At 37.4% G+C, this 26860-nt stretch overlaps 1 protein-coding gene across 3 annotated transcripts in view; it reads left to right on the plus strand.

Moving 5' to 3' along the window:
• The window catches only part of PAWR (pro-apoptotic WT1 regulator), a 136532-nt gene that overhangs the window by 66680 nt on the left and 42992 nt on the right, over window positions 1-26860 (plus strand). For all 3 annotated transcript variants that reach the window (XR_002081585.2, XM_019455193.2, XM_019455195.2), the window contains exon 2: window positions 15566-15697. Coding sequence is in view for 2 of the 3 variants with exons in the window: in XM_019455193.2 (XP_019310738.2) it covers window positions 15566-15697 (132 nt within the window). In the remaining variant the exon portion in view is untranslated. The remainder of the gene's footprint in view (window positions 1-15565; window positions 15698-26860) is intronic.

The following is a 26860-nucleotide window of genomic DNA, read 5'->3' on the forward strand; positions in this document are numbered from 1 at the left end:
AGCTGTCAGCACAGAGCCCGACATGGGGCTCGAACTCACGGACTGTGAGATCATGACCTGAGCCGAAGTCGGCCGCTTAACCGACTGAGCCACCCAGGCGCCCTGTAATTTTCTTTTTAAATTTAAGTTTAATTTGTTTATTTTGAGAGAGAGAGACAGGGAGGGAGGAAGGAGCAGAGAGAGAGAGAATCCCAAGCAGGCTTCATGTTGTCAGTGCAGAGCCTGATGGGGGATGAGGGGCCTTGAACTGTGAGATAGATCAGGACCTGAGCTGAAACCAAGAGTCAGACACTTAACCCACTGAGCCACCCAGGTCCCCTGGAATCTTTTTTTTTTTTTTTAAACAAAAAATATCACTGCACCTAAAAAGGTTGAAAATAGATCCTTAATCTCATGAAACTCCTGAGACTTACTTTTACCATATGTGCATTGTTCAAACAGTCTCTTAAATGATAATTTTAAAAAGTTTCCTTTAATAAGGACATAGAGTAGGTCGGTATATTGGTATTAGTTCATATGTCCTTTGAGTTTCAAATTTATTGGTCTCTTCTCCTTTGTTTTCTCTTTTCCCTTCTCCTGGCAGTTTATTAGTTGTAGAGACTGGCTGTTTGGTTTTTATAGCAGAGATCAGTAGAGGCTTGTTTCTGTATGATGGAGAGCTAAGAATGGTTTTGTGTTTTTAAAGGATTGTTAAAAAAAAATAAAAGTAACAGATCTTATGTAGCCCTAGAAGACTAAAATATTGCCTTATTTTTTCACAGTTTTATGACTCCTGCTTAGAGTTTCCTATAGTTTGGATTTCATGATTGCATCTCCATGGTGGTTATCTGATGAGAGTTTATGTCCCCCCTCTATTTTCTGTAATTAGTAGTTGGATCTAGAAGCTTAATCAGATAAAAGGTTCAGTCTTTGTTTTTTAAACTCATTTCATTTGTTCAATATCTTCACTATGTTTTTAATGTTATATTTATTTGTCATTTATATATAATAATATGCTACTGTTTTAAGAATACAATTTGATGAATTTTGACAAATGTACAAATCTGAGTAAACCATCATGAGAATCATATAGAACATTTCCATCACTCCTTCTGCCCCTTTCTCATCAGCTCCTTCTTCTCACACCCAGCTCCTGGCATCCACTGATCTGTTTTCTGTCATTATGATTTTGCTTTCTCTGGAATTTTATATAGATGGAATCATACAGTATATAGTCTTCATTTTCTGGTATCTTTCACTTAGCATCATGCTTTTGAGATTTCATTCATTTTGTTACTGAGTTAGTTTTCTGCTATGTGGCTATACTACTCTTTATCTGTTTACTAGTTGGTAGACTTTTGAACTATTTGTAATTTTTGGCTATTATGAAAAAAGTTGATTTTTTTTTTCATACAAGTTTTTGTGCACGTTTTGAGCGAACATGTTTTTATTCCTCTTGGTAAATAACTAGAATTGCTGGGTCATATGGTAAATGTATGTTTAAGTTTATAAGAAATTGTCAAACTGTTTTCTGTGTTTAATTTTTACCAGTGATATAGGAAATATTCCTATTCCTATTCCTAGGATGTTTGAAATCCTCAGTAATGCTTGATATTATCAGTCTTTAATTTTAATCATTCTGATTAAAGTACAGAGTCTGCTTAGGATTCTCTGTCTCCCTCTCTTTCTGCCCCTCACCCATGTGCACACTTGCACGTACTCTCTTCCTTTCTCTCTAAAATATAAACAATAAAAAAAATCCTGATTTCCTTTTTACTTGGTTACTTTTGTCAGATTTGTAGCAATAATCTGAATAATTTTTTAGGACATATATAGAATTTTAAAGTTAGTAATGTGTTGTTAGGAATGAAAATCATATCTTTGTTTTGTTCAGGGGTTTTACTTGCTGAAATATTAGTGCTATAAAATGCAGCTTTTGGAAAAGCAAAGAACTTGGTGACAATCAGTGATGCTTATTATTTGTGTTTCAAACTGTCATTTCATAAAATTTGACTTTTTTGGTTTCAATTTAAAATAATTGTTAACCTAGTTCTAATGCATTTCTCTTCTGTAATCTGTGTAAAAGGAGAGAGTAATGTTTACATGATTACATTCATCTAGAAATGAGAGCTGGGAAGAGAGATAAGGAATTCAGTTCCACAGTATTGGTATAAATATAAAATCAGTGTCTTTTTCTTCTTCTCTTTTTCTCTCAGATAAAAAGCTTATACTTAGTAGAAAGAAACTTTAAAAAATGTTTACGGTTCTTTTTGGTTCTCTTTTGCTAGTACTTATTTAAAAATTACTGTTGGGGGGGAGGGGTGCCTGGGCAGCCTATTTGGTTAAGTGTCTGACTGTTGATTTCGGCTCATGTCCTGATCTCGCAATTTGTGAGCTTGAGCCCTGCATGGGTTCTGCACTGACAGTGCAGAGCCTCTTTGAGATTCTCTTTCTCCCTTTCTCTGTCCCTCCTCTGCTTGTTCTTTCTCTCTTCCCCCCTCTCTCTCTCTCTCTCTCTCTCTCTCTCAAAAATAAGTAAACTTAAAAAAAATTTTTTATGTAACTGTTGGGCTGTTGTGTTTTCATATTCATTGTCTTCCATGTACATTTTAATTTCCTCCTTAATTTATTGGTTAACCCGTTCTTTTAGGATGTTCTTTAATCTCCAAATATTCATGGTCTTCCTGAATTTTTTCTTGTGGTTAATTTCGAGTTTCATAGTGTTGTGGTCTGAAAATATGCAGGGTATGATCTTGATCTTGTTGAGGTCTGATTTGTGTCACAGTCTGCGATCTATTCTAGATAATGAATGTTACATGTGTATTCTGCTACATTAGGATGAAATGTTCTGAACATACCTATTAAGTTCATCCGGTCCAGTGTGTCATTCAAAGCCATTGTTTCCTTGTTGGTTTTCTGCTTACATGATCTGTCCATTGTTGTAAGTGGGGTGTTGAAGGTCCCCTACTATTATGGTATTATTATCAATGAGTTTCTTTTATGTTTGTGATTAATTGATTTATATATTTGGGTGCTTTCACATTGGGGGCATAAATATTTACAGTTGTTAGATCTTGGTGGATAAACCCCTTAATTATGATGTAATGCCCTTCTTTATCTCTTGTTACAGTCTTTATTTTAAAATTTAGTTTGTCTGATAGGAGTATGGCTACTACAGCTTTCTTTTGGCAACCACTAGCATGGTAGACAGTTCTTCCTCCCCTTACTTTCAATCTGCAGGTGTCTTTAGGTCTAAAATGGGTCTCTAGTAACCAGCATATAGATGGATCCTGTTTTATTATACATTCTGATACCCTATGTCTTTTGATTGGAGCATTTAATCCATTGACATTTAGAGTGAGTACTGAAAGATATAAACTTAGTGGCATTGTGTTGCCTGTAAAATTGGTGTTTCTGGTGATATTCTCTGGTCCTTTCTAGTCTTTGTTTCTTTTGGTCTTTTTTGTTTTGTTTTGTGTTTCCTCCACTCAAAGGGTCCCTCTTAGAACTTCTTGTGGGGCTGGTTTAATGGTCACGAACTCCTTTAGTTTTTGTTTGGGAACCTCTTTCTCCTTCTGTTTTGAATGACAGCCTTGCTGAATGAATAATTCTTGGCTGCATATTTTTCCAGTTCAACACATTGTATATATCCTTCCACTCCTTTCTGGCCTGCCAAGTTTCTGTGGATAGGTCTGCTGCAAACCAGATCTGACTTCCCTTATAGGTTAGGGACTTTTTTTTTCCTTTGCTGCTTTCATAATTCTTTCCTTGTCTGTGTATTTTATGAATTTGATTATGATGTGCTTGGTGATGGTCAGTTTTTGTTGAATCTAATGGTAGTTCTCTGTGCTTCTTGGATTTTGATGTCTGTGTCCTTCCCAAAATTAGGAAAGTTTTCCACTATAATTTGCTCACATAAACCTTCTGCCCTTCTTCTCTCTCTTCATCTTCTGGGACTGCTATGATTTGGATGTTATTCTTTTTTAATAAATCATTGATTTCTCTAAGTCTTGTATTGTGATTTTATTGCCTTTGTTTACCTCTTTTTCTGCTTCATTATTATCCAAAATTTTGTCTTCTATATCGCAGATTCACTGCTCTGCTTTGTCCATCCTTGTTGTCGTGCATTTGAGATGCAGCAAAGGCAGTCATAAGAGGGAAGAAAATAGCAATCCAGGCCTTCCTAAAGAAGGAAGAAAGGTCTCAAATACACAACCCAGCCTTACACCTAAAAGAGCTGGAAAAAACAGAAAATAAAGTCCAAACCAGCAGAAAAAGGGAAATAATAAAGATTAGAGCAGAAATCAGTGATAGCAAAATCAAAAAACCAGTAGAACAGATCAATGATCAGGAGCTGGTTCTTTGAAAAAAATAACAAAATTGATACACCCCCTAGCGAGACTGATCAAAAAGAAAAAGGAAAAGGGCCCAAATAAATAAAATCATGAATTAAAGAGGAGAGAGCACAACCAAACTGCAGAAATGCTAACAATAATAAGAGAATATTATGAGCAATTATATGCCAGCAAATTGGGCAATCTGAATGAAATGGACAAATTTCTAGAAACATATAAACTACTAAAACTGAAACAGGAAGAAACAGAAGATTTGAACAGATGCATAACCAATAAAGAAATTGAATCAGTAATCAAAAATCTCCCAACAAACAAGAGTCCAGGGCCAGATGGCTTTCCAGGGGAATTCTACCAAACATTTAAAGAAGAGTTAACTCCTGTTCTTTTGAAGCCATTCCAAAAAATAGAAATGGAGAGAAAACTTCCAAACTCATTCTGTGAGGCCAGCATTACTTTGATTCCAAAACCAGACAAAGACCCAACTAAAAAGGAGAACTACACAGCAGTTTCCCTGATGAACATGAATGCAAAATTCTCAACAAGATACTAGCCAACCAGATTCAACAATACATTAAAAGAATTATTCACCATGATCAAGTGGGATTTATTCTTGGGATACAGGGCTTGTTCAGTATCTACAAATCAATCAATGTGATGCATCACATTATAAAAGAAGGATAAGAACCACATGATCCTCTCAATAGATGCTGAAAAAGCGTTTGAAAAAATACAGCATCCTTTCTTGATAAAAACCCTCAAGAAAGTAGATATAGAAACATCATACCTCAAGATCATGAAAGACCTGCCACTAATATCCTCAATGGGGAAAAACTGAGTGCTTTCCCCTAAGGTCAGGAATACAACAAGGATGTTGACTCTCACCACTGTTACCCAACATAGTGTTGGAAGTCCTAGCCTCAGCAATCAGACAACACAAAGAAATAAAAGTCATCCAGATCTGCAAGGAGGAAGTCAAACTTTCACTCTTCACAAATGAAGTGATGCTGTATGTGGAAGATCCAAAAGACTGCTAGAACTGATACATGAATTCAGCAATGTCGCAGGATATAAAATAAATGCACAGAAATTCATTGCATTTCTATACACCAGTTATGAAGCAGCAGAAAGAGAAATCAAGGACTCGATCCCATTTACAATTGCACTCAAAACCATAAAATACCTAGGAATAAACCTAACCAAAGAGGTGAAAATCTATACACTGAAAACTGTAGATAAAAAACAGATGAACGTAAGGAAGGGAAGCAAAAACAATGTAAAAACAAAGGAGACAAACCATAAGACACTCTTGAATACAAAGAACAAACTGAGGGTTGCTGGAGGGGTGTTGGGTGGGGAAGAGCTAAATGGTTGAGGGCCGTTAAGGAGGACACTTGTTGGGATGAGCACTGGGTGTTATATGTAAGCAGTGAATCACTAAATTCTATTCCTGAAGTCATTATTATACTATATGTTAACTAACTTGGATTTATATTTAAGAAAACAATAAAAAAGAAGAAAAAAAGACATTTCAGATAAAAAAAAAATAACTGTCAGGATGCCTGGCTGGCTCAGTTGATGGAGCATGTGAGTCTTGATCTTGGGGTTGTGAGTTTGAGCCCCATGTTGGATGTAGAGAATACTTAAAAAATCTTAAAACATAATTCTGTCTCTCTTAAGGATATCAGTTGGCTGTGCACTTTGAGAAATACTAATGTTTGCAAGAAATAGAAGTAGAAAATGTCTTAACCCACCTTGGTCCATTAACTCAGTTCTTTTTTACTTTTCATTCTTATTTCTCACCATTTCTAGCAAAGTGTTCCTCCAGGTGTATTTATCCCAGTTATGTAAGATAGCTTAAAGAATTTTTAGGATGCTTGTTGCCAAAAGAACTGTATTGGTTGCTAGAAGAACCTTGGAGGGAAGTTGTGATTCATCAAGTAATCACTTTTCTAAAAGCTGCCTAGAATGTAAGATGCATACACTCTCCACAGAGATAGTATGTGTGATGAGTAGGTTCCCGGGTCAGTAGGTGACAGCATTGCCATGAGAAAGAATGTTCAGTTTTAAGTTGGGGTACCATTGCCCATCCCCCTAATTTGTCTCATCTTGTTAACTCATTCATTCATTTAACATTTGCTGAATTTTTTTCTTCTTCTTTTTAATTTGCTAGCAAGGGAGTCTACATTTATTGATGTAGTGGAAGGAGGGAAGGTGGTCAGTATCGAGAGACTGGATCTCAGCAAATGAAAACAAGGAGAAATAAAATATTATCCCTGTGCCCAGGGAGTTCATGGCTACTTGCTTCAACTTTTGCTTTCTATCTATGCTACTCTAGGATATAAGAGTTCTAGCTTTGTGTGACTAACATTCGATCTTATGGTAAGGTATTTTTGCAGTCCAGGTACTGGAGAATGAGTGATGTTTGCTTTCCTAGAGTAGAAGGCTAGAGATAAGACCACTCTTTATTTTTCCCAGATCTTATTCTTTTGCTTGTCAGCCCGCACTCTGCATTAAATGATTGATCTCTTGTCTCAGTATCGAAGAATTCTTTTACTGTATTCTTTTTTCCTAAGGGCCTCGATTGTACAGTTATTATTGTGGATTTATACATTTTAATGTTAACAAGTGAATGTTCTGTCATAACTCTTTTCAGAAAAGTAAGTTTTCTGGATGCATTATGTATTTATTTATCCAGATGACCCACTCTACTTTCCAAATAAATTCCCTTAAGATATTGATTGGAACTTTTATTCAACTTACAAATTGATTTACAGATTATTGATATCTTCACAATATTAGGTTTTTCTCCATTTAAGAATAGGTTTTAGTTTATATTTCTCAGCAAAGTTTTATAGTTCTGTTTCATAAAGGTTATTGTTTTTTATACTTATTATTATAAAATTATACAATCTGACTATTGATTTTACTTTGGGAAGCTGTTTTTTCATACTTACATAAAAACCATCGTAACAAGCTCTAATAATTCTAAAATATTTTTATGTTATTATCTCAATGAAATTATATGATCTGAGGTAAAGGGATTTTGCTTTCTTTCTAAAGTTGAAATTGTTTATTACCTAGTTTAATCAGATAGCACTCCCAGAGTGATGTTAACAGCTATCTTGATAGTGGAATGAGTATGAATGTTTTAAGTGTGATTTTTGCTTTTAAATTTTGTGGATATTTTGTCATTAAACATGACACTATCTATTGGTCTGAAAAAGTTTTTTAGAGAGTTCTAAGAGAGATTATTTTTCTAATCAGGACTAATTTCTTCAACCTTGGTACCCTTTACAAGATTTCTTTTGTTGTTTCTGTTGTCCTGCTAGGATACATTATTTTTCATAGGATCAAATTGCCTACATTGTTGTCTACTCCACTTTTGACCCCTGTTAATTTCCACTTTGAACAGCTGTATACAAGTTCTGTTCCCAAAATAAGTTTCTTTTATTTGTTTGTTAGAGAATCTTCAAAAAATTTTTTTTGACATTTATTTTAGAGAGAGAGAAAGAGTGTGAGTGGGGAAGGGGCAGAGAGGGAGACACAGAATGTGAAGCAGGCTTCAGACTCTGAGCTGTCAGCACACATCCCGATATGGGGCTCCAACTCATGAACCGCGAGATTATGACCTGAGTGAAGTTGGATACTTAAGCGACTGAGCCACCCAGGCACTTCTAGAGAGAGAGAGATTTTTTTTTTTAAATATAATTTATTGTCAAGTTAGGTACCATACAGTGTATACACTGTGCTTGTTCTTGGCTTCAGGAGTAGATTCCCATGAATCATCACTTACATATAGCATCCAGTGCTCATCCCAACAAGTGCCCTCCTCAATGCCCATCACCCATTTTCCTCTTTCCCCGCCCCCCTCCCCCATCAACATTCCTCTCTATCTTTAAGAGTCTCTTATGGGTTTGCCTCCCTCTCTGTTTGAAACTGTTTTCTCCCCCCTTCCCTTCCCCCATGGTCTTCTGTTACATTTCTCAAGTTCAACATATGAGTGAAAACATGATAGGTCTTTCTCTGACTGACTTATTTCACTTAGCATAATACCTCCAGTTCTATCCACATTGTTGCAAATGGCAGGATTTCATTCTTTCTCATTGCCAAATAGTATTCCATTGTATACATAAATCACATCTTTTTTTTTTTAAGTTATTTTTAAGTGTTTCTTTATTTTTGAGAGAGAGGGGGACACAGAATCCGAAGCATGTTCCAGGCTCTGAGCTATCAGCACAGAGCCTGATGCAGGGCTGGAACTCACAGGCTGCGAGTTCATGACCTAAGCCGAAGACAGACACCCAACCGACTGAGCCACCCATGTGCCCCTAAACCACATCTTCTTTATCCATTCATCAGTTGATGGACATTTGGGCTCTTTTCATAATTTGGCTATTGTTGAAAGCACTGCTGTAAACATTGGGGTACATGTGCCCCTATGAATCAGCACTCCTGTATCCTTTGGATAAATTTTTAGTAGTACTATTGTTGGGTCATAGGGTAATTCTATTTTTAATCTTTTGAAGAACCTTCAAACTGTTTTCCAGATTGGGTACACCATTTTGCATTCCCACCAACAGCGCCAGAGGGTTCCCATTTCTCCACATCCTGACCATTTCTGTTGTTTACTGAGTTGTTAATTTTAGCCACTCTGACTGGTGTGAGGTGGTATCTCAGTGTGGTTTTGATTTGTGTTTCCCTGATGATGAATGATGTTGAGCATCTTTTCATATGTCTGTTGGCCATCTGGATGTCTTCTTTGGAAAACTGTCAATTTATGTCTTCTGCCCATTTCTTGACTGGATTATTTGTTTTTTGTGTGTTGAGTTAGGTAAGTTCTTTATAGATTTTGTCTGATATGTCATTTGCAAATATCTTCTCCCGTTCTGTCAGTTGCCTTTTAGTTTTGTTGATTGTTTCCTTTGCAGTGTAGAAGCTTTTTATCTCATGAGTTTCCAATAGTTCTTTTTCGCTTTTATTTCCCTTGCCTTTGGAGATGTGTTGAGTAAGAAGCTGCTGCAGCTGAGGTCAAAGAAATTGTTGCCTGTTTTCTGTAGGGTTTTGATGGTTTCCTGTGTCACATTTAGGTCTTTCATCCATTTTGAGTTTCTTTTTGTGTATGCTGTAAGAAAGTGGTCCAGTTTCATTCTTCTGCATGTTGCTGTGATTCAGTTCTCCCAGCACCATTTACTAAACAGACTGTCTTTTTTCCAGTGGATATTCTTTCCTGCTTTGTTAAAGATTAGTTGGCTATGTATTTGTGAGTCCAGTTCTGGGTTCTCTATTCCATTCCATTGGTCTTTGTATCTGTTTTTGTGCCAATACCATATTGTCTTGATGATTATAGCTTTGTAATACAGCTTGAAGTCCGGGATTGTGATGCCTCCAGCTTTGGTTTTCTTTTTCAATATTACTTTGGTTCTTCAGGGTCTTTTGTAGTTCCAGACAAATTTTAGGATTGTTTGTTCTAGCTCTGAGAAGAATGCTGGTGCAATTTTGATTGGGATTGCTTTGAATGTGTAGATTGATTTGGGTTGTATTGGCATTTTAACAATATTTGTTCTTCCAATCCATGAGCGTGGAATGTTTTTCCATTTCTTTGTGTCGTCTTCAATTTCTTTCATAATTTTTCTATATTTTTCAGCATACTTATGTTTTACATCTTTGGTTAGGTATATTCCTAGGTATTTTATGGTTCTTGGTGCAGTTGTAAATGGGATTGATTTCTTAATTTCTCTTTCTGTTGCTTCATTATCGGTGTATAGAAATGCAGCTGATTTCTGTATCAATCTGGTTTTGTATCTGTGACTTTGCTGAATTCATGTGTCAGTTCTAGCAGCTTTTTGGTGGCGTCTTTTGGGTTTTCCAAGTAGAGTATCATGTTTTCTGCAAAACGTGAAAGTTTGAGTTCTTCTCTGCCAGTTTGGATGCCTTTATTTCATTCTGTTGTCTAATTGTTGAGGCTAGAACTTCTAACCCTGTGTTAAAGAACAGTGGTGAGAGTGGACATCCCTGTTGTGTTCCTGATCTCGGGGGGATCCTCTCAGTTTTTCCCCATTGAGGATGATACTAGCTGTTGACTTTCTATATATGACCTTTTTGATGTTAAGGTATATTCCTTCTATCCCGACTTTCTTGAGTGTTTTTATTAAGAATGGGTGCTGTATTTTGTCCAATGATTTTTTTTCAGCATCTATTGACAGGATCATATGGTTCTTACCCTTTTTTCTACTAATGTGATGTATGACATTGTTTGATTTGCGAATATTGAACCAGCCCTGCAGTCCAGGAATGAATTTCAATTGATCATGGTCAACAATTCTTTTTATGTGCTGTTGAATTTGATTTGTTAATATCTTGTTGAGAATTTTTGCACCCATATTCATCAGAGATATTGGCCTGTAATTCTCCTTTTTAGTGGGTTCTCTGTCTGGTTTGGGAAATCAAGGTAATACTGGCTTCATGGAATGAGTATGGAACCTTTCCTTCTGTTTCTATTTTTGGAATATCTTGAGAAGGATATGTATTAACTCTGTTTTATGTGTCTGGTAGAATTCCCCTGGGAAGCCATGTGGCCCAGGACTTTTATTTGTTGGGAGATTTTTGATAACTCATTCAGTTTATTTGCTGGTTATGGGTCTGGTCAAATTTTCTATTTCTTCCCCTTTGAGTGTTGGTAGTGTGTGGTCGTCTAGGAATTTGTCCATTTCTTCCAGGCTGTACAGTTCTTTGGCATATAATTTTTTATAGTATTCTCTAATAATTGTGTGTATTTCTGTGGTGTTGTTTGAGATCTCCTCTTTCGTGATTTTATCTATTTGGATTCTCTCTCTTTTCTACATTGTGAGAAGTCTGGCTAGGGGTTTATCAATTTTGTTTATTTTTTCAAAAAACCAGCTGTTAGATTCATTGATCTGTTCTCATGTTGTTGTTGTTGTTTTTGATTCTATATTGTTTATTTCTGCTATAATGTTTATTATTTCTCTTCTGCTGGCTTTGGGTTTGTTTGCTGTTTTGCTTCTAGTTACTTTAGGTGTGAGGTTGGGTTTTGTGTTTGGGATTTTTCTTGTTTCTTGAGATAGGCCTGGTTTGCAATGTATTTTCCTCTTATGACTGCCTTTGCTGCATCCCAAAGGGTTTCAACTGTCATGTTTTCACTTTTATTTGTCTTCATGTATTTTTAAATTTCTTCTTTAATTGCCTGGTTGACCCATTCATTCTTTAGTAGGATGTTTTTTAACCTGCATGCATTTGGAGGCTTTCCAATTTTTTTCTCTTTCCAATTTTTTTCAAGTTCATAGCATTGTGATCTGAAAATACACATGGTATGATCTCATTTGTTTCATATTTATTAAGGGCTGTTTTGTGACCCAGTATGTGATCTATCTTGGTGAATGGTCTAGGTGCACTTGTGAAGAATGTGTATTCTGCTGCTTTTGGATGAAAAGTTGTGAATATATCTGTCAAGTCCTTCTGGTCCAGTGTATCATTTAAGGCCATTGTGTCTTTATTGATTTTCTGTTTAGATGATCTGTCCATTGTTGTAAGTGGAGTACTAAAGTCCCCTGCGATTACTGTATTTTTATCAATAAATAAGATTGCTTATGTTTGTGTTAATTGATTTATATACTTGGGTAGCCCCACGTTGGGAGCATAAACATGGTTAGCTCTTCTTGATGGATAGACCACATAATTATGATACAATGACCTTCTTCATCTCTTGTTACAGCCTTTAGTTTAAAATCTAGTTTGTCTGATATAAGTATGGCTACTCCAGCCTTCTTTGACTTCCAGTAGCATGATAGATGGTTCTCCATCTCCCTACTTTCAATCTGAAGGTGTCCTCAGGTCTAAAATGAGGTTCTTGTAGACAGCATATAGATGAATATTGTTTTTTATCCATTCTGACACCCTTTGTCTTTTGATTGGAAGATGTAGCTCATTTACATTCAGAGTTGTTATTGAAAGATACGGATTTAGTGTCATTGTGTTACCTGTAGGTTTCATGCTTGGGATGTCTCTGGTCCTTTGTAGTCTTTGTAGCATTCCACTCATAGAGTCCCCCTTAGGATCTCTTGCAGGGCTGATTTAGTGGTCATGAACTCCTTCAGCATTTGTTTGGGAAAGTCTCTTCTCTCTCCTTGTGTTCTGAATGACAGCCTTGCTGGATAAAGGATTTTTGGCTGCACATTTTTCCTCTTCAGCACTATTTCCTGCCACTGTCTTCTGGCCTGCCAATTTTCACTGGACAGGTCTGGAACTACCCTTATGTGTCTACCCTTGTATGTTAAGGCCCATTTGTCCCTAGCTGCTTTCATAATTCTCTTTATCTTTGTATTTTGCCAGTTTCACTGTCATAGCCATGGTGAAGACCTAATCTTGTCGAATCTGAAGGGAGTGTTCTGTGCCTCCTGGATTTGGATGTCTGCTTCCTTCCCCAGATTATGGAAGTTCTGAGCTATAATTTGTTCAAGTAAACCTTCTGCACCTTTCTCTCTCTCCTTTTCTTCTGGAACTCTTATGATACGGATATTATTGTTTCATTGAATCACTTAGCTCTCTAATTCTCCCCGTGGTCTAGTATTTTTTTTTATCTCTCTTTTTCTGGGCTTCATCATTTTCCATAATTTTATCTTCTCTTTCACTTATTCTCCCCTCTGCTTCCTCCATCCTTGCTGTCATTGCATGTAGTTTATTTTGTACCTCATTTACAACATCTCTTAGTTCATTGTGACTATCTCTTAGTTCCTTGATCTCTGCAGCAATAGAGTCTCTACTTTTTAAAGCCTAGCTGTTAATCTTATGACTATTATTCTAAATTATTGATCAGATATATTGTTTATATCTGTTTTGAGCAATTACTTAGCTGTCATTTCTTCCTGGAATTTCTTTTGAGAATTCTGTTTCATCATTTTGGCTAGTTTTCTGTGCCTTATGTGTTTTAATAGCTTATTGTGTGTCCTGCACCTGCAAACACTATTATATTAAAAAAGGGTCATAAACCATCCAGGGCCTGGCCCTTTAGGAGGTGATTTTTGGAGTGTGTTGCATGCTCTTTGTTGTTGTGACTGGTTGCTTTATTTCCCTACTCATGATAGTGGTTTGGACCTGCCACCAGCTGTGATTTGATTTGTTTGTTGAAGTAACAACGAATTTTTTCCTGGAAAAAATTTAAAAAGGGGTGGTGGTGGTGGAAGAAGCCTTATACCATATAAAGAGAGAAATGATAGGGGTGGGGAAAAAGAAAAGAGAGGAAAAAATTGACTAGGCAGGAATTAGAGAAAGTATACAACTTAATCCAGAGAGAGAGGAAAATGAAGAAGAAGGAGATACAGAAGAGGGGTAAAAAGAATAGATTAAAAATGTCCACTTAAACAAACCAACGACCAGAATATTCAGAATAGGGAAGGGGTGAACTAAGAGGAAGAAAGGGAAGGAAAAAAACCTATCTACATATCTAAAATAAGAAAATGCAAAACCTCTGGACTGATATCTGATTGTGCCTTGGAACCAGTGGTTGCGCTGGTCTAGAGGTGGGGCCCTCTGGTTCAGTCAGTGTCAATCTTGCGTCGGTACATATGTAACTATGAGGCATGGGGAGGCGTGGTTTGGTGTAGGCAGTCCTGCCTCCACTGGGGGCTGCAGTCCTGTTCCCTGAAGCCCCACTTTGTTGGTGATGGGGAGAAAAATGGCAACACCCCATTCTTTCTTTCCCTGACCAGGTGTCCCAGACCACACTGTTCAGGCCATTTTCACAGTGTTGTGCACGTGCGAGCAGGCTCTTCTGTCCTGCTCCAGTCTGCTGTGCTTTCCAGGTGCTCAGCTGGGATTCAAACCCCAATGTCTTAAAGGGTCCTGCTCCGCAGGCCCTGGTTATGGGGTAGTGCCACTCCCCCCAGCCAGCCTACAAAGGGCCTCTGACTGGCTGGTGCCTGCAGGGTCTTTTGTCCTTGGAGCTATCTACCTTCTGCCCACAGCACTCAGGGAGAGGATTTTTCTCTCTGACTGTGCCTCTGACTTAGCTACTGAGCCCAGGGCTAGCTCCTGCCCACCCTCCCGTCCCCTGCCAGGTGTATGTACAGGGTGGCCGGCCCCAGTCTGGTAGAAGCCCCACAACCCTGGATCGAGTTATAAATTGATTATTTCTCCATTTTTTCTACTCCCCGGTCCGTGGTTTTTCTCTTGTCCAAATACACTTCCACAGCCTCTCTTTCTCGTCCTTTTGTCTTTCCACAGAAGGGGATCCCTCCCCTCCATGCCTACACTGCCCATTTTATCTCCCAATTTGCAATAACGCACCTATGGTCTGTCACGTTGTCCCTGTGGGCCCCCTGGGGATGTTTCTGTCCTTCTTTCGCCAAGATTCCTAGAATTCCAAGTCTTCTGTCCTCAATAGTGCTGTGTTTGATGGATGAGGGAACTTTGGATCCCTGTATTTCTCCTCTATTTTGATTCCTCTAGAGAGAGAGAATCTTAAGCAGGCTCCATATTCACCGTAGAGCCTCATGCAGGGCTTAATCCTGTGACCCTGGGATCATGACCTGAGCTGAAATCAAGAGTCGGACACTCAACCGACTTAGCCACCCATGTGCTACCCCCCAAATCAGTTTTGATCATGTTTTACTTATATTCTGGGGAATTGTGGCAGTGTAACTTCTTTCTGTGTTATGTAGTGGAAAGTCTATAATTCTCAAGCTATTTATGTTCCTTGTGATCAGAGCATATGCCTTTTGAATCCTCACCTCTCTCAAGAACTATGAAGGGTCTGAGGTCTCACCCTGCTTGCAAGTTAACATTTAGCTTCCTGTAGTTTCATGGATCATGGCAGAACATACTAGTCTCCTGCGTCACACACATGCACACATGCACACACGCACAGTCTTCCCACTGGTCTAAAAAGTCCATGTCTTGGTTATATCTTTTGTTATTCTCTGAAAAGAGGTAAACATCATTTGTTTACTTGTTGAATGAATGTAAGAAAAGAAGAAATGAATCTTACCTTTAGGCAAACCCTGTAACTGCTATTTGGAGTCTAGAGAAAAGGTGAGTTATCAGGGGTCTGAATGTGGAGGTTGGAATTTTAAGCAGATAATTTAGTTTACAGGAATTAAATGTACATATTGCTGTATGCACAGATACTTCTTTAATGTTGTCAAATGTGTCTTCACATACTGTCACAACATTCTGTTAATATCATATGGAAATAAAATGGAAACTATTCTTTTTTTCAGTGCTTAGATGAATATGAAGACGATGAAGCAGGGCAGAAAGAGCGGAAACGAGAAGATGCAATTACACAACAGAACACGATGCAGAATGAAGCTGCCAGCTTATTAGATCCAGGCAGTTCTTATCTGCTACAAGTGAGTATTTATTTAAATTTAATTTAAAAAAATTATCTTGGGGCACCTGGGTGGCTCAGTTGGTTAAGCATCTGACTTTGGCTCAGGTCATGATCTCATGGCTTGTGGGTTCTAGCCCGTGTTGGGCTCTGTGCTGACAGCATAGAGCCTGGAGCCTGCTTCAGATTCTGTGTCTCTCTGCCCCTTCCCCATTCGTGCTCTGTCTCTCTCTCTTTATAAGATAAGTAAACATTAAAAAAACAATTAAAATTAAACATTATCTTAAAAATTTATTTTTTAAGTAAATTACTTTTTTAATTAATTTGTTTGTTTTTTTAAAGTAAGCTCTATGTGCAACATGAGGCCTGAACTCACAACTCTGAGATCAGGTTAGGTGTTTACTGACTCAGCCAGGTGTCCCTAAAAATTTCTTGTTTAATTTTTTAATTTTACAAATGAATATTTAAAAATACCAGGATGTCAGTTGCTATTTTAACAATAATTTTAAGTAGCTTCTAATAATTTTTTCCTTCTCCTTTTGGTTGCATCAGCTCCATTTAAGTACTTTCAATGGATTTAACCACTGATTTTCCTTGCATCCAAATACTTTTTGACTATGTGGTTCTTTGTTCCCAATCAGTGAATATTTGCTATCTCATTAAGCAGGTTTAAACAGTATCTGTTGTAAAGTAACAGGAAAAATAATTACCTTTTTGCTCTTAATAAAGTTAGAATTAGTAAGTATGAGTGGACACTTCTGCCAGAGGCTGATAATTTCATTAGAATTATGTAGCAAATAAAGAGTTGTATCTAGTTTATACAAAGTCAGATATTTAAACATAGTAACAAAATACCATATGTAGTATTGTGAATTGCCAGAAACATCTATACTTCTATGTGATTATACAAATACATTTAAACTCAGTTTCAAATTAGCTGTTATTTTGGGTTTTTGTGGCAAAGAAAATTGGGAGTTGATGGTGTCAGAATGCCTCAGTATAAAGCAGATGACTCTGTTTAAATTGTAATTTGGGATTGGTCTTGATATAATCTAGTATTACATTGATTTGCTGACATTTTGAGATCCTAGGCCACTGTGTCATCTTTTCAGAGTTTAATTTAGACTTTTTATTAAAAAAATTTTTTTTAAGTTTATTTATTTAAGTAGTCTCTACATCTAACTGTGGGGCTTGAACTTACGACCCTGAGATCAAGAGTTGCATGCTCTTCTGACTGAGCCAGTCAGGCACCTCCAGTTTTGACTTTTTTAAAGTTTTTAATTATGATACCATTTTATTTTACTTATTTATTTTTTAACGTTTATTTATTTTTGAGACAGAGAGAGACAGAGCATGAATAGGGGAGGGTCAGACACAGAATCTGAAACAGGCTTCAGGCTCTGAGCTGTCAGCACAGAGCCTGACGCGGGGCTTGAACTCCCAGACCGTGAGATCATGACCTGAGCCGAAGTCGGCCGCTTAACCGACTGAGCCACCCAGGCGCCCCTATGGTATCATTTTAAAAGGAGTTTCTGAGCAATACAAACATCTCCCCCATTTTACTGATGAACAAAATGAAATATAAACTTCCCTATTAATTGGCAAGGTTATGATAAAAAGCCTTTTTTTTTTTTTTTTTTTGGCAGAGAGAGGCAAAATATTTTCAAGTAGTTTGGAAACACAGATGCAAAACTGCTCTTTGAGTCAGAGATACTGACAGGAGGGCTGATGAAGTGATGCAGGTTTATCTGCGCCTCCGTATCCAGGTACTAGAAGTACCTACCCTGTTATAACATGGTGTGAGCTGATAAGCAGCACTTCTCTCAGTATCTCTGTAAACAAATTTATCTTTATATGTATGTCTGTATGTATGTACATATATGTATATGTACATATCCCTATATACATACCACTGTTTTGTTCTTTTCCCTTAATATTGTGGTGAGACTTCCACAGTATTACATAAAGAACTTCCCTATTACTTTTTGCAAATGCAGAATGTTCTATGTTATAGATGTACCATAATTTTTCTAATTTCTATTGATGGCTATTTAGGTTATTTATAATCTTTTACTATTACAACCAGTGTGGTGGTGAAAAACTTAAAATACATATTGCTTTGCATATATGTGTATGTAAATCAGTAGGATAAAATCCTAGCAGTGGAATTTCTGGGTGAAAAGGAGTGTGCATTTGTAATTGTGATGCTATTTCCAAAATGTTCTTTGCAGTATGGCCATTTTTTCATGTTATTCAGAGCTCTTCATATATTATTTTCAGTGGCATACAGCTTTCTTTCTTTCTTTCGGGGGGGGGGGTGGGGGCACAAGTGAGCCAGGGGCAGGCAGAGAGAGGGAGGGGAGGGAAGGGGGGGAGAGAGAGAGCACACAAGTGAGCGAGGGGCAGAGAGAGAGAGAAAGAAGCAGGGATCACCCAAAGCGGGATCCAGCTCACCTGATATGGGATTCCAACTCCTCACAAACCGTGAGATCATGACCTGAGCTGAAGTAAGATGCTTAATGACTGAGCCACCCAGGTGTCCCTAAAGTTTTCTATTTTAATGTATATAGTAGTTAACACAAATTTCTTATTAATGGAAATCCTCAGTGGTTATATATATTTTTTTACTGTTGTAAATAATACTGAAGTTTAATCTGTGTGTAGGTTAAACTTTTGTGTTTTGAATTATTTGTCCAGATTTCCAGAGATAAATTTATTGGGCCAAAAAACAAAGGATTATAAGGACTTAAAAAATTTCTGATACATATTGATTAAATTATTTAAGAGAAAAGGTTTGTCAGTTTATATAATCAATGGCATTTTGTGGGAGGGCATTTATGAGTTTTATGTTTCTTCTGTTTTTATTTGATTATTGATTTTCCTTTTAAAACAGTCTCAAGTTTAATGAAAAGTTATAAGGGAGTGGCTGGATGGCTCAGTTGGTTGAGTGTCCAACTCTTGGTTTCAGCTCAGGTCATGATCCCAGGGTCCTGGGATCAAGCCCTGCATTGGGCTCCACGCTGTGTGTGGAGCCTGCTTAAGATTCTCTTTCTCTCCCCCTCCCTCCCTCCCTCCTCCTCCTTCCCTCCCTCCTTTCCTCCCTCTGCCCTTCTCTCCTGCTCAAATGCTCTCTCTCTCTCAAATAAAAAGAAAAAAAAAAAAAAGAAAAAAGAAAAAATGTTATAAGTACTGTACAGAAACTTTTGCCCCTAAATTGTTTGAGAATAAGTTGCTAATCTCATGTCCTATTACCCTCAATTTTCTTCTTTCTTTCTTTCTTTCTTTCTTTCTTTCTTTCTTTCTTTCTTTCTTTCTTTCTTTCTTTCTTTCAATGCTGATCAACGCCAACTTTAATTCTTTATCCCCACACTATCTGATAGCCACCAGTTTCCCAATCCTAGCATTGGTTACTAACTTATAAATCTTAAGGTAAATTCTTCTCATTTACCTAATGTTCAGTTTCCATCAGTTTTAATATACCCCAGTATAAATACCATTACTGAGTGCTTTGTATGAAATTCATTGTGGGATGGAACAGGAGCCTTTGCCTTTTATGTGAACTTCAGCAGTACTGTGGAGACCAAGGCAATTTTGCTTGGGTAAAGCAGGATTTATTTTCATTTGTAAGAGAACCCTCTTGCAGCAGTTTTATTCAGTTCTAAAAATGGTAGCATTCTTTTCAACTATTCTTTCAGAAGCAGCCACTAAGTAAATGGAATATCGGATTAACCCTAAAAATGTGGGCCTTGGTTAACTTTGTTATTCTGCATATAATCATGATAAAAAGATTAGGATATTCTTCATATTTCTAAGCAAAATCTAATTTAAAAAAGCTTGTTCTTACCAAACTCCTAAAAACAGCCATTTGAGAGGAAACCACTAGAGCATTATATCACCTCAATGAAGCTGTTGGTATCATTACATGCATCAACAAATCTACATGGCTAGCTTCTACATTCCACTGTTACAGAACTTATTTTACACCTGTTATACCAAACAGCAGTTAAACACTGACCTATAAACTTCCCAATAAGATAAAGCAAAGACAGAAGCGTTTATCTTATTAGATACAAGATACACCACCACTTATAGTCTTCAAACATTATTGCATTTTAATTTTCATAATTTGACAGTGCATTCATGGAACATTCTGCAGACAATGAATTTTAGCAGACAAATTAAAGGACACTTTTAAGCAGATATGACTGTCCTAAATTGTGTATCAGCTCAGAATTTTACAAACATCACTTATGTTAGCAAGTAATAGTGGAGCTGGAGAGTATTCGTTTTCTCCCTGCTGCATGGCGAGAACCACCAGTAGCATGGTGGACCTTGTTACCCTTTCCAAGGCCACATTCTCATAGCCTGCAGATGTCAGCCCTCACATCTCCCTGTGCTTGTAGACTGGTTTGGTGATTCACTGCTTGTCAGGATTTCTTCTGATAGCTTTATGGAATTGATCAATGCGGGTAACTTGACAGAATTTGTATGTGGAATCTTTGCCAACCTAGTAAGAATTCAGGACTCTCAGACCCCCACAGTGGTGTCCAGCTCACTCCTCTGCAAGAGACTGAAGGCTTTGGGAAAGCTTTAGCTGGTTAATGCCATGATGAGCAGGCTTTCTGTAGGCTGCACCCTTAGGCACTTGGTGTTTGTGGCCACCACATTGCACACAAATCCAATATATGATATAACCTTGCTTGGCCTTGTATCCTTGTGTGTGTGCTTTTTTGGGCCAGTTTGGGCAAGGGCCCTGTCGAGTACAGAGAGCTGGTGGTACTACCAGAAGTGTACCCTGAGAAGAGAGCGTGTTACATTGGACTGCTTCTTCCTCCATAGCTCCTGGATGTACCTGTAAACACCCATCTTGGCTTACCTTTGAGCTGATGGTTGCCACCAGACAGAAAGGAAAGAGCCTTTCTCCCCTTTCCTGTGTATTTTTTACAGAGACTCCTACATAACCACAGGACAGCTTTTAAAAACAGGAAATCAGGGACACCTGGGTGGCTCAGTCAGTTGAGTGTCAGACTTCGGCTCAGGTCATTATCTCATAGTTCGTGAATTGAAGCCCCACATTGGACTCTGCTGTCAGCACAGAGGCTGCTTTGGATTTTCTGTCCCCTTCTCTCTCTGCCCCTCATTCTCTCTGTCTCTCAAAAAGTAAACATTAAAAAATAAAAATAGAAAATTAAAAATGACACATTCTTGCCATCTGATATTTAGATCTTATTCAATGATGTTCTAAGTATAGCAGAAGGATCTAATTCAGAATCATGTGTTGCATTTAGTTGCTGTTACCTCTTTAGTTTCCTTCACTCTGAAACAGTTCCATAGTGACTCTTTCTTAATCTTAACACTTTAAAAGATTATAGGTCAGTTATTTTATGATATATCCTTCAGTTTGGGTTACCTAATGTTTATGCATAATTAGATTCAAGTTATAGATCTTTGTCAGGAATATCACAGAATTGATGCTATATTCTCATTGTGTATCCTATCAGGTGGCACATAATTGTAATTTGTCCCACTGCTACTGCTGATCATTCTGGTCATGTGATTTTCAGGCTTCACTTTCCCTTCTTAATAAGTATTTTGTGGATACTTTGAACCATATAGATACCTTAATTCTTTAAACTTTCTATCACCTTTCTGTATTTATATCTGTATATCTGTATTGACTCACTATTACTTACTTTATCTGATGGGTTATACCCTGTTACTGTCTGTACTAGTTTTCTAGTGCTGTTGTAACAAATTACTACAAACTTATCTTAAAAATAGTACAAATTTATCATCTTACAGCTTTGTAATTGCAAGCCCTACGTGGGTCTCATTGGCCAAAATCAAGGACTAAAATCAACGACTTCAAGGGCTTAAATTACGGCTGCATTTCTCTTTGGAGGCTCTAGGGAATCCACTTTCTTGCCTTTTCCAATGTTCTTCCTTCTTCCATCAAAGCCAACAGCGGTGGGTTGAGTACTTCCTACATTTTGTCATTCTGACCTTTCTTCCTTTTTAAAAATATAATATAATTCTATTTTTATTTAAAAATGTGAATATATACTATGTATGTGTTTACATATATATTACACATATATGTGTATGTTAAAAAATCTGCAAGGTATTACAGTAGTTTTCTCGGTTGCAAAATTGTAAGTGTAGTTTATTTTATTTTTGCTTATCTTTTTTTTTTTTTTTTAATTTACATCCAAGTTAGTTAACAAATATTGCAATAATGATTGCAGGAGTAGAATCCAGTGATTCATCCCCTACATATAACACCTAGTGCTAAAGCACCAAGTGCCCTCCTTAATCCCTCTTGCCCATTCAGCTCATCCTCCCACCCACAACCCCTCCAGCAACCCTCAGTTTGTTCTCCGTATTTAAGAGTCTCTTATGGTTTGGCCCCTTCCCTGTTTTTATATTATTTTTGCTTCCCTTCCCTTATGTTCATCTGTTTTATATCTTAAATTCCACATACGAGTGAAGTCATATATTTGTCTTTCTCTGACTGACTTAGTTTTAATTAGCATAATACTCTCTTGTTCTATCCATGTTGTTGCAAATGGCAAGATTTCATTTTGATTGCCGAGCAATGCTCCATTATATATATATACCACATCTTCTTTATCCATTCATCCGTCAATGGACGTTTGGGCTCTTTCCATACTTTGGCTATTGTTGATGGTGCTGCTATAAAATACATTGGGGTGCATGTGCCCCTTTGAAACAGCACACCTGTATCCTTTGGATAAATAACCTAGCAGTGCAATTGCTGGGTCATAGGGTAGTTCTATTTTTAATTCTTTGAGAAACCTCCATACTTTTTTCCAGAGTGGCTGTACCAGTTTGCATTCCCACCAGCAGTGCAAAAGGGTTCCTCTTTCTCCTTATCCTCGCCAACATATGTTGTTGCCTGAGTTGTTAACTTTAGCCATTCTGACAGGTGTTAGGTGGTATCTCATTGTGGTTTTTGATTTGTATTTCCCTCATGATGAGTGATGTTGAGCATTTTTTCATGTGTTAGCCATCTGGATGTCTTCTTTCTGACCATTCTTCTTAGTCGTATCTTCCTCTGACTTTCTTCTGCCTCTGTCTCCCCCTCCCTTTTCTTTTTTTGGGGGGGGGCATAAGTGAGCAAGGGGCAGAGAAAAAGAGAATCCCAGGAGAGACAGAGAGAGAGAAAGGGAGAGAAAAAGAGAGAGAGAAGCACGGCTCACCCGAAGCAGGACTCGTTTTCGTCCAAAGCAGGGCTTGAGCTCACCCGAAGGGGGGCTGTCTTCCACTTTTAATAACCCTTGTGATTACGTTGGTCTATCAGATAATCTAGGATAATCTTCCTATTTAGGGTTGTTGATTAGCAACCTTAATTTCCCTTTGCCATATAACCTAATAGGTTTGAAAGTTACAGGGTTTAAGACATAGTTGGGCCTATCAGATAATCTAGGGTAATCTTCCTATTTAGGGTTGTTGATTAGCGGCCTTAATTTCCCTTTGCCATATAACCTAATATGTTTGAAGATTACAGGTTTAAGACCTAGACATTTTTGAGGGTCGTTATTCTGCCTGTCACACCATCATCATTTATTTTGATCAAATTATCCCATATTTTGCCACTGGGAGCTCATTTGAACTTTTGTATCCTTTGCCACTTCTCCATTCTTGGAATTGGAATACTTCCTTGGCATAATATGATATTACAGGCTCATCTTTAACTTTCCTACACCAACCTTAGAAGCAGCTATTTCTTTAAGAAGCCAAGGAGCTCTGATTCCTTTTACTGGAAAATATTTTGAAGCCAAGATATGCACTGTAGGTATGTTTATGTTATTGAAGTGTCACCATTCCTGGTCCCTCTCTGAGTATAGACCTACAAAATATGTGTATATCTATATATACATACCTATGTGTACATATCTATTTTGTCTTCTGTCTGCCTACCTACCTACACCTATCTGGGTAGATACTGAAATGAATTTATACTGATAACTTTCAATTCTAATCTCATAGGGTTTTATTCTAGTATTTGTAACTCTCTTTTGTGAGAAACAAACATCGAGAAACTTGCTTCCCACTATCTGTAATGTTTTCTTATTTGTTCAATCCCTTGTATGTAACCTATCTCTCATTGCCACCCTTTGCCTGTATTTATGCCCTCCTCACCACAAGTGGGTTCTGCTGATATCCCATGTTGGCTTTCCTTGTGCATGAACACTCTGCTGACACTCTTTAGGCTTGGGCATCCTGGATGCCCTCTCTACCCTGCTTGAGTTGTGACTCGCTGCCCTAGATCACCCCTCCTCTTCCACTCCCCAGGATTCCTTCCTTACCCTGCTTAGCTTCTGTCATCCTGTGATAGGCTGCCCTTCCTAGGGTCTTTCTTTGTTCATGTTCAGACTCTGAGACCTCATGCTGGGTTGCTTCTCCTTGGAGACTGTTCTTCTTTCATGTAGGGCTCCAGTCTTCTGATTGCCTGGTTTGGGGCACTGTTTTCTCCCTATCTAACTCTGCCCTATCTGATGGCTTTAGGACTGAATCATTCAGAAAAAGAAGGGGAATGATGAGTTTTTCCTGTTTTAATCTTTGTTAATTTGATAAAGTTCTTGTTTTGTCATTTTTCTTACTGTTTTATCAATTATACATTACAGATACTTTGTTCTGCATTCATCCTCAGCAGTGTATCTTGCTACATTACATATACCAGTATAGCTGCTTTAATTTAGTCCTGAGGGCCAGTTAGCATGTTATGCCATAATTTTATTGAGAGCTATGGCTTTGTCATTAATTAGTTTGTTTGAATAACTTTAGTATTATTTTTGCTATATTTAGTTGGGCTTGTATTTCTCTGATCATATTTCACACATGCTTTTATATTTGTTTATACTTTACAAGTTCTGATCTGCCAGTGCACCTGTAAAGACAATTCGTGGGATTTCTTTAGTGACCATTCTAAGCTTAACTGAAGCAAGAATGTCTTATTTAAACTTACACAAACAGTTGGTGCCTTGCCAACATTTTCTAAGCTCTATATAGGTCTTTCTCCTTCCCTGTAGTAATATAAACCATCCCATCGCAAGGAAGATTATTTCTGACAAAGTATTATTTTAAATCAGTTGTGTAACAGGCTTTGAGGTTACCAGAAGGTCTAATTACATAGTCTTTGAAACTTTTAAGACCAATGTCAGTCTTAGCAGTTGTTTTTTTACAAGTCATTTCAATGATACTGGTATTTCTCCTCCACACCCTTCCCCCCATTTAGACTGGAATTGTCAACTTTAATAGGTATAGTAATTATTGAGTTGTTCTTTGTTGCCACAGAAATATAGAGGCTTCTAGTTAACAAATCTGAGGTGAAGTTTACATTTGCGTAGAGTATTAATGTGTAAAAAACATCAAGCATTTTCCTTCTTAAAAGTATTATAATTTTAAGGGTGCCTGGGTGGCTCAGTGGTTGAGCATCTGACTTTGGTTCAGGTCATGTTCTCATGGTTCATGAGTTCAAGCCCTGCATTGGGCTCTCTGCTGTCAGTGCAGAGCCCACTTCGGATCCTCTGTCTCCCTCTCCTTCTCTACCTTTCCCTGGCTTGCACTCTCTCTCTCTCTCTCTGTCTCTCAAAGATAAATAAACATTAAAAAAAGTATTGTAATTTTTAAATTATAAAAGAGGATCCCTGCTCTTGATTTTGTTTTTTTTCTAATATTTTCTCTTTTTGGCAAGAGTTTTAGAGATTACTTTAAACGGCATCTGTAATTGTCCATCTTGAATACACACACGAGAAGCAGGCTACCACTCCTCCCAATTTCTTCTTCTATACTAGTTCTCATACAAATATAGTCTATCCATTTTGAGAAACATTCCATTATGAAGGAATGTAATTTGATTACTAGAATTATTGTGAAGTAACATTTAGCTACAAAATGTGTAATCTAATAAAAGACCCTATTTAAATCTACCAATAAAGAATAAGCTTTGAGTGCTTGGGTGGCTCAGTTGGTTGAGCATCTGATTCTTGATTTTGGCTCAGGTCTTGATCCCAGGGTCGTGGGATTGAGCCCTGTGTCGGGCTCTGCACTGAGCATGGAGCCTGCCTAAGATTCTCTCTCTCCCTCTGTGTCTCGCTCTCATTCTGTCTCACTGTAACAACAACATCAACAACAAAAAAGTAATAATGATAAGTTTAAGTGTGTTCTGTCTCAGAATCTAACTATTGAAAAAATAGATATATAGAAATAAGCTTAAATTCTAATTGTTTACAGATCTTGGACATGAACATGGAACAATTTGATCAGGTTCTGATTTTATCAATTGCACCAAACTAGCTGCATAGAAAATACTGTGTGAGGGGCGCCTGCGTGGCTCAGTCAGTTGAGTGTCCGACTTTGGCTCAGGTCATCATCCCACGGTTCGTGGGTTCGAGGCCTGCATTGGGCTCTGTGCTGACAGCTCAGAGCCTGGAGCCTGCTTCAGATTCTGTGTCTCCCTCTCTCTCTGCCCCTCCACCACTCATGCTCTGTCTCTCTCTGCCTCTCAAAAAGAAAATGGTGTGTGAAACTTAATTGAGATATGTTTCAAGTGACTAGTTGTTAAAAAAAATGCTGCAAGAAATCTAGAAAACTGATATTATACAACTTCTGTTAGTATACTTAACTGGAAACTTGTTTGATCCTGACTTTAAGTCATTTATAATTGGGTCAAAATATAAAATTAGTATAATGCCACCAGACTGTTGCTGAAAACAATCTTCATTTCACATTTCTACATTTGTTAAAATTCTACTCTAAATCTGTTTTTAGTCAGAGTTTTACCAAAAGTATTAAGGAAAATGATTATGTTAAACTTCAGAAATATTATTTATTGTAATCTTGTTCCTGTCATTTCAATCAATTTATCAGTAACCCACAAATCAGTAAATCCAGTAAAGGCTATTCTCATTTAGCAATTCTGCTTACTCCATTTCAGTGAAAGGTAGTCTGGATAATCAAGCTGATGTCATCTTTTAAAATATTTCAGTTATAACCAAAATGAGAGAAAGGTGTTGTTTTGGAACCTATGGCATTATTAGCATTTTTTTCCTAATGCATATTTAGACATCATTTAATGTTGTGTGTTAGTTTTAGTTCATGTAGAGTAAGATTAGGGAAATTTATAAATGAAAACCTTTATGAAATGTTAGTTGAGTGAGGT

Source organism: Panthera pardus, unplaced genomic scaffold, assembly GCF_024362965.1.
Source record: "Panthera pardus isolate Hobbes unplaced genomic scaffold, ASM2436296v1 HiC_scaffold_6, whole genome shotgun sequence".
NCBI classification, from domain to species: Eukaryota; Metazoa; Chordata; class Mammalia; order Carnivora; family Felidae; genus Panthera; species Panthera pardus.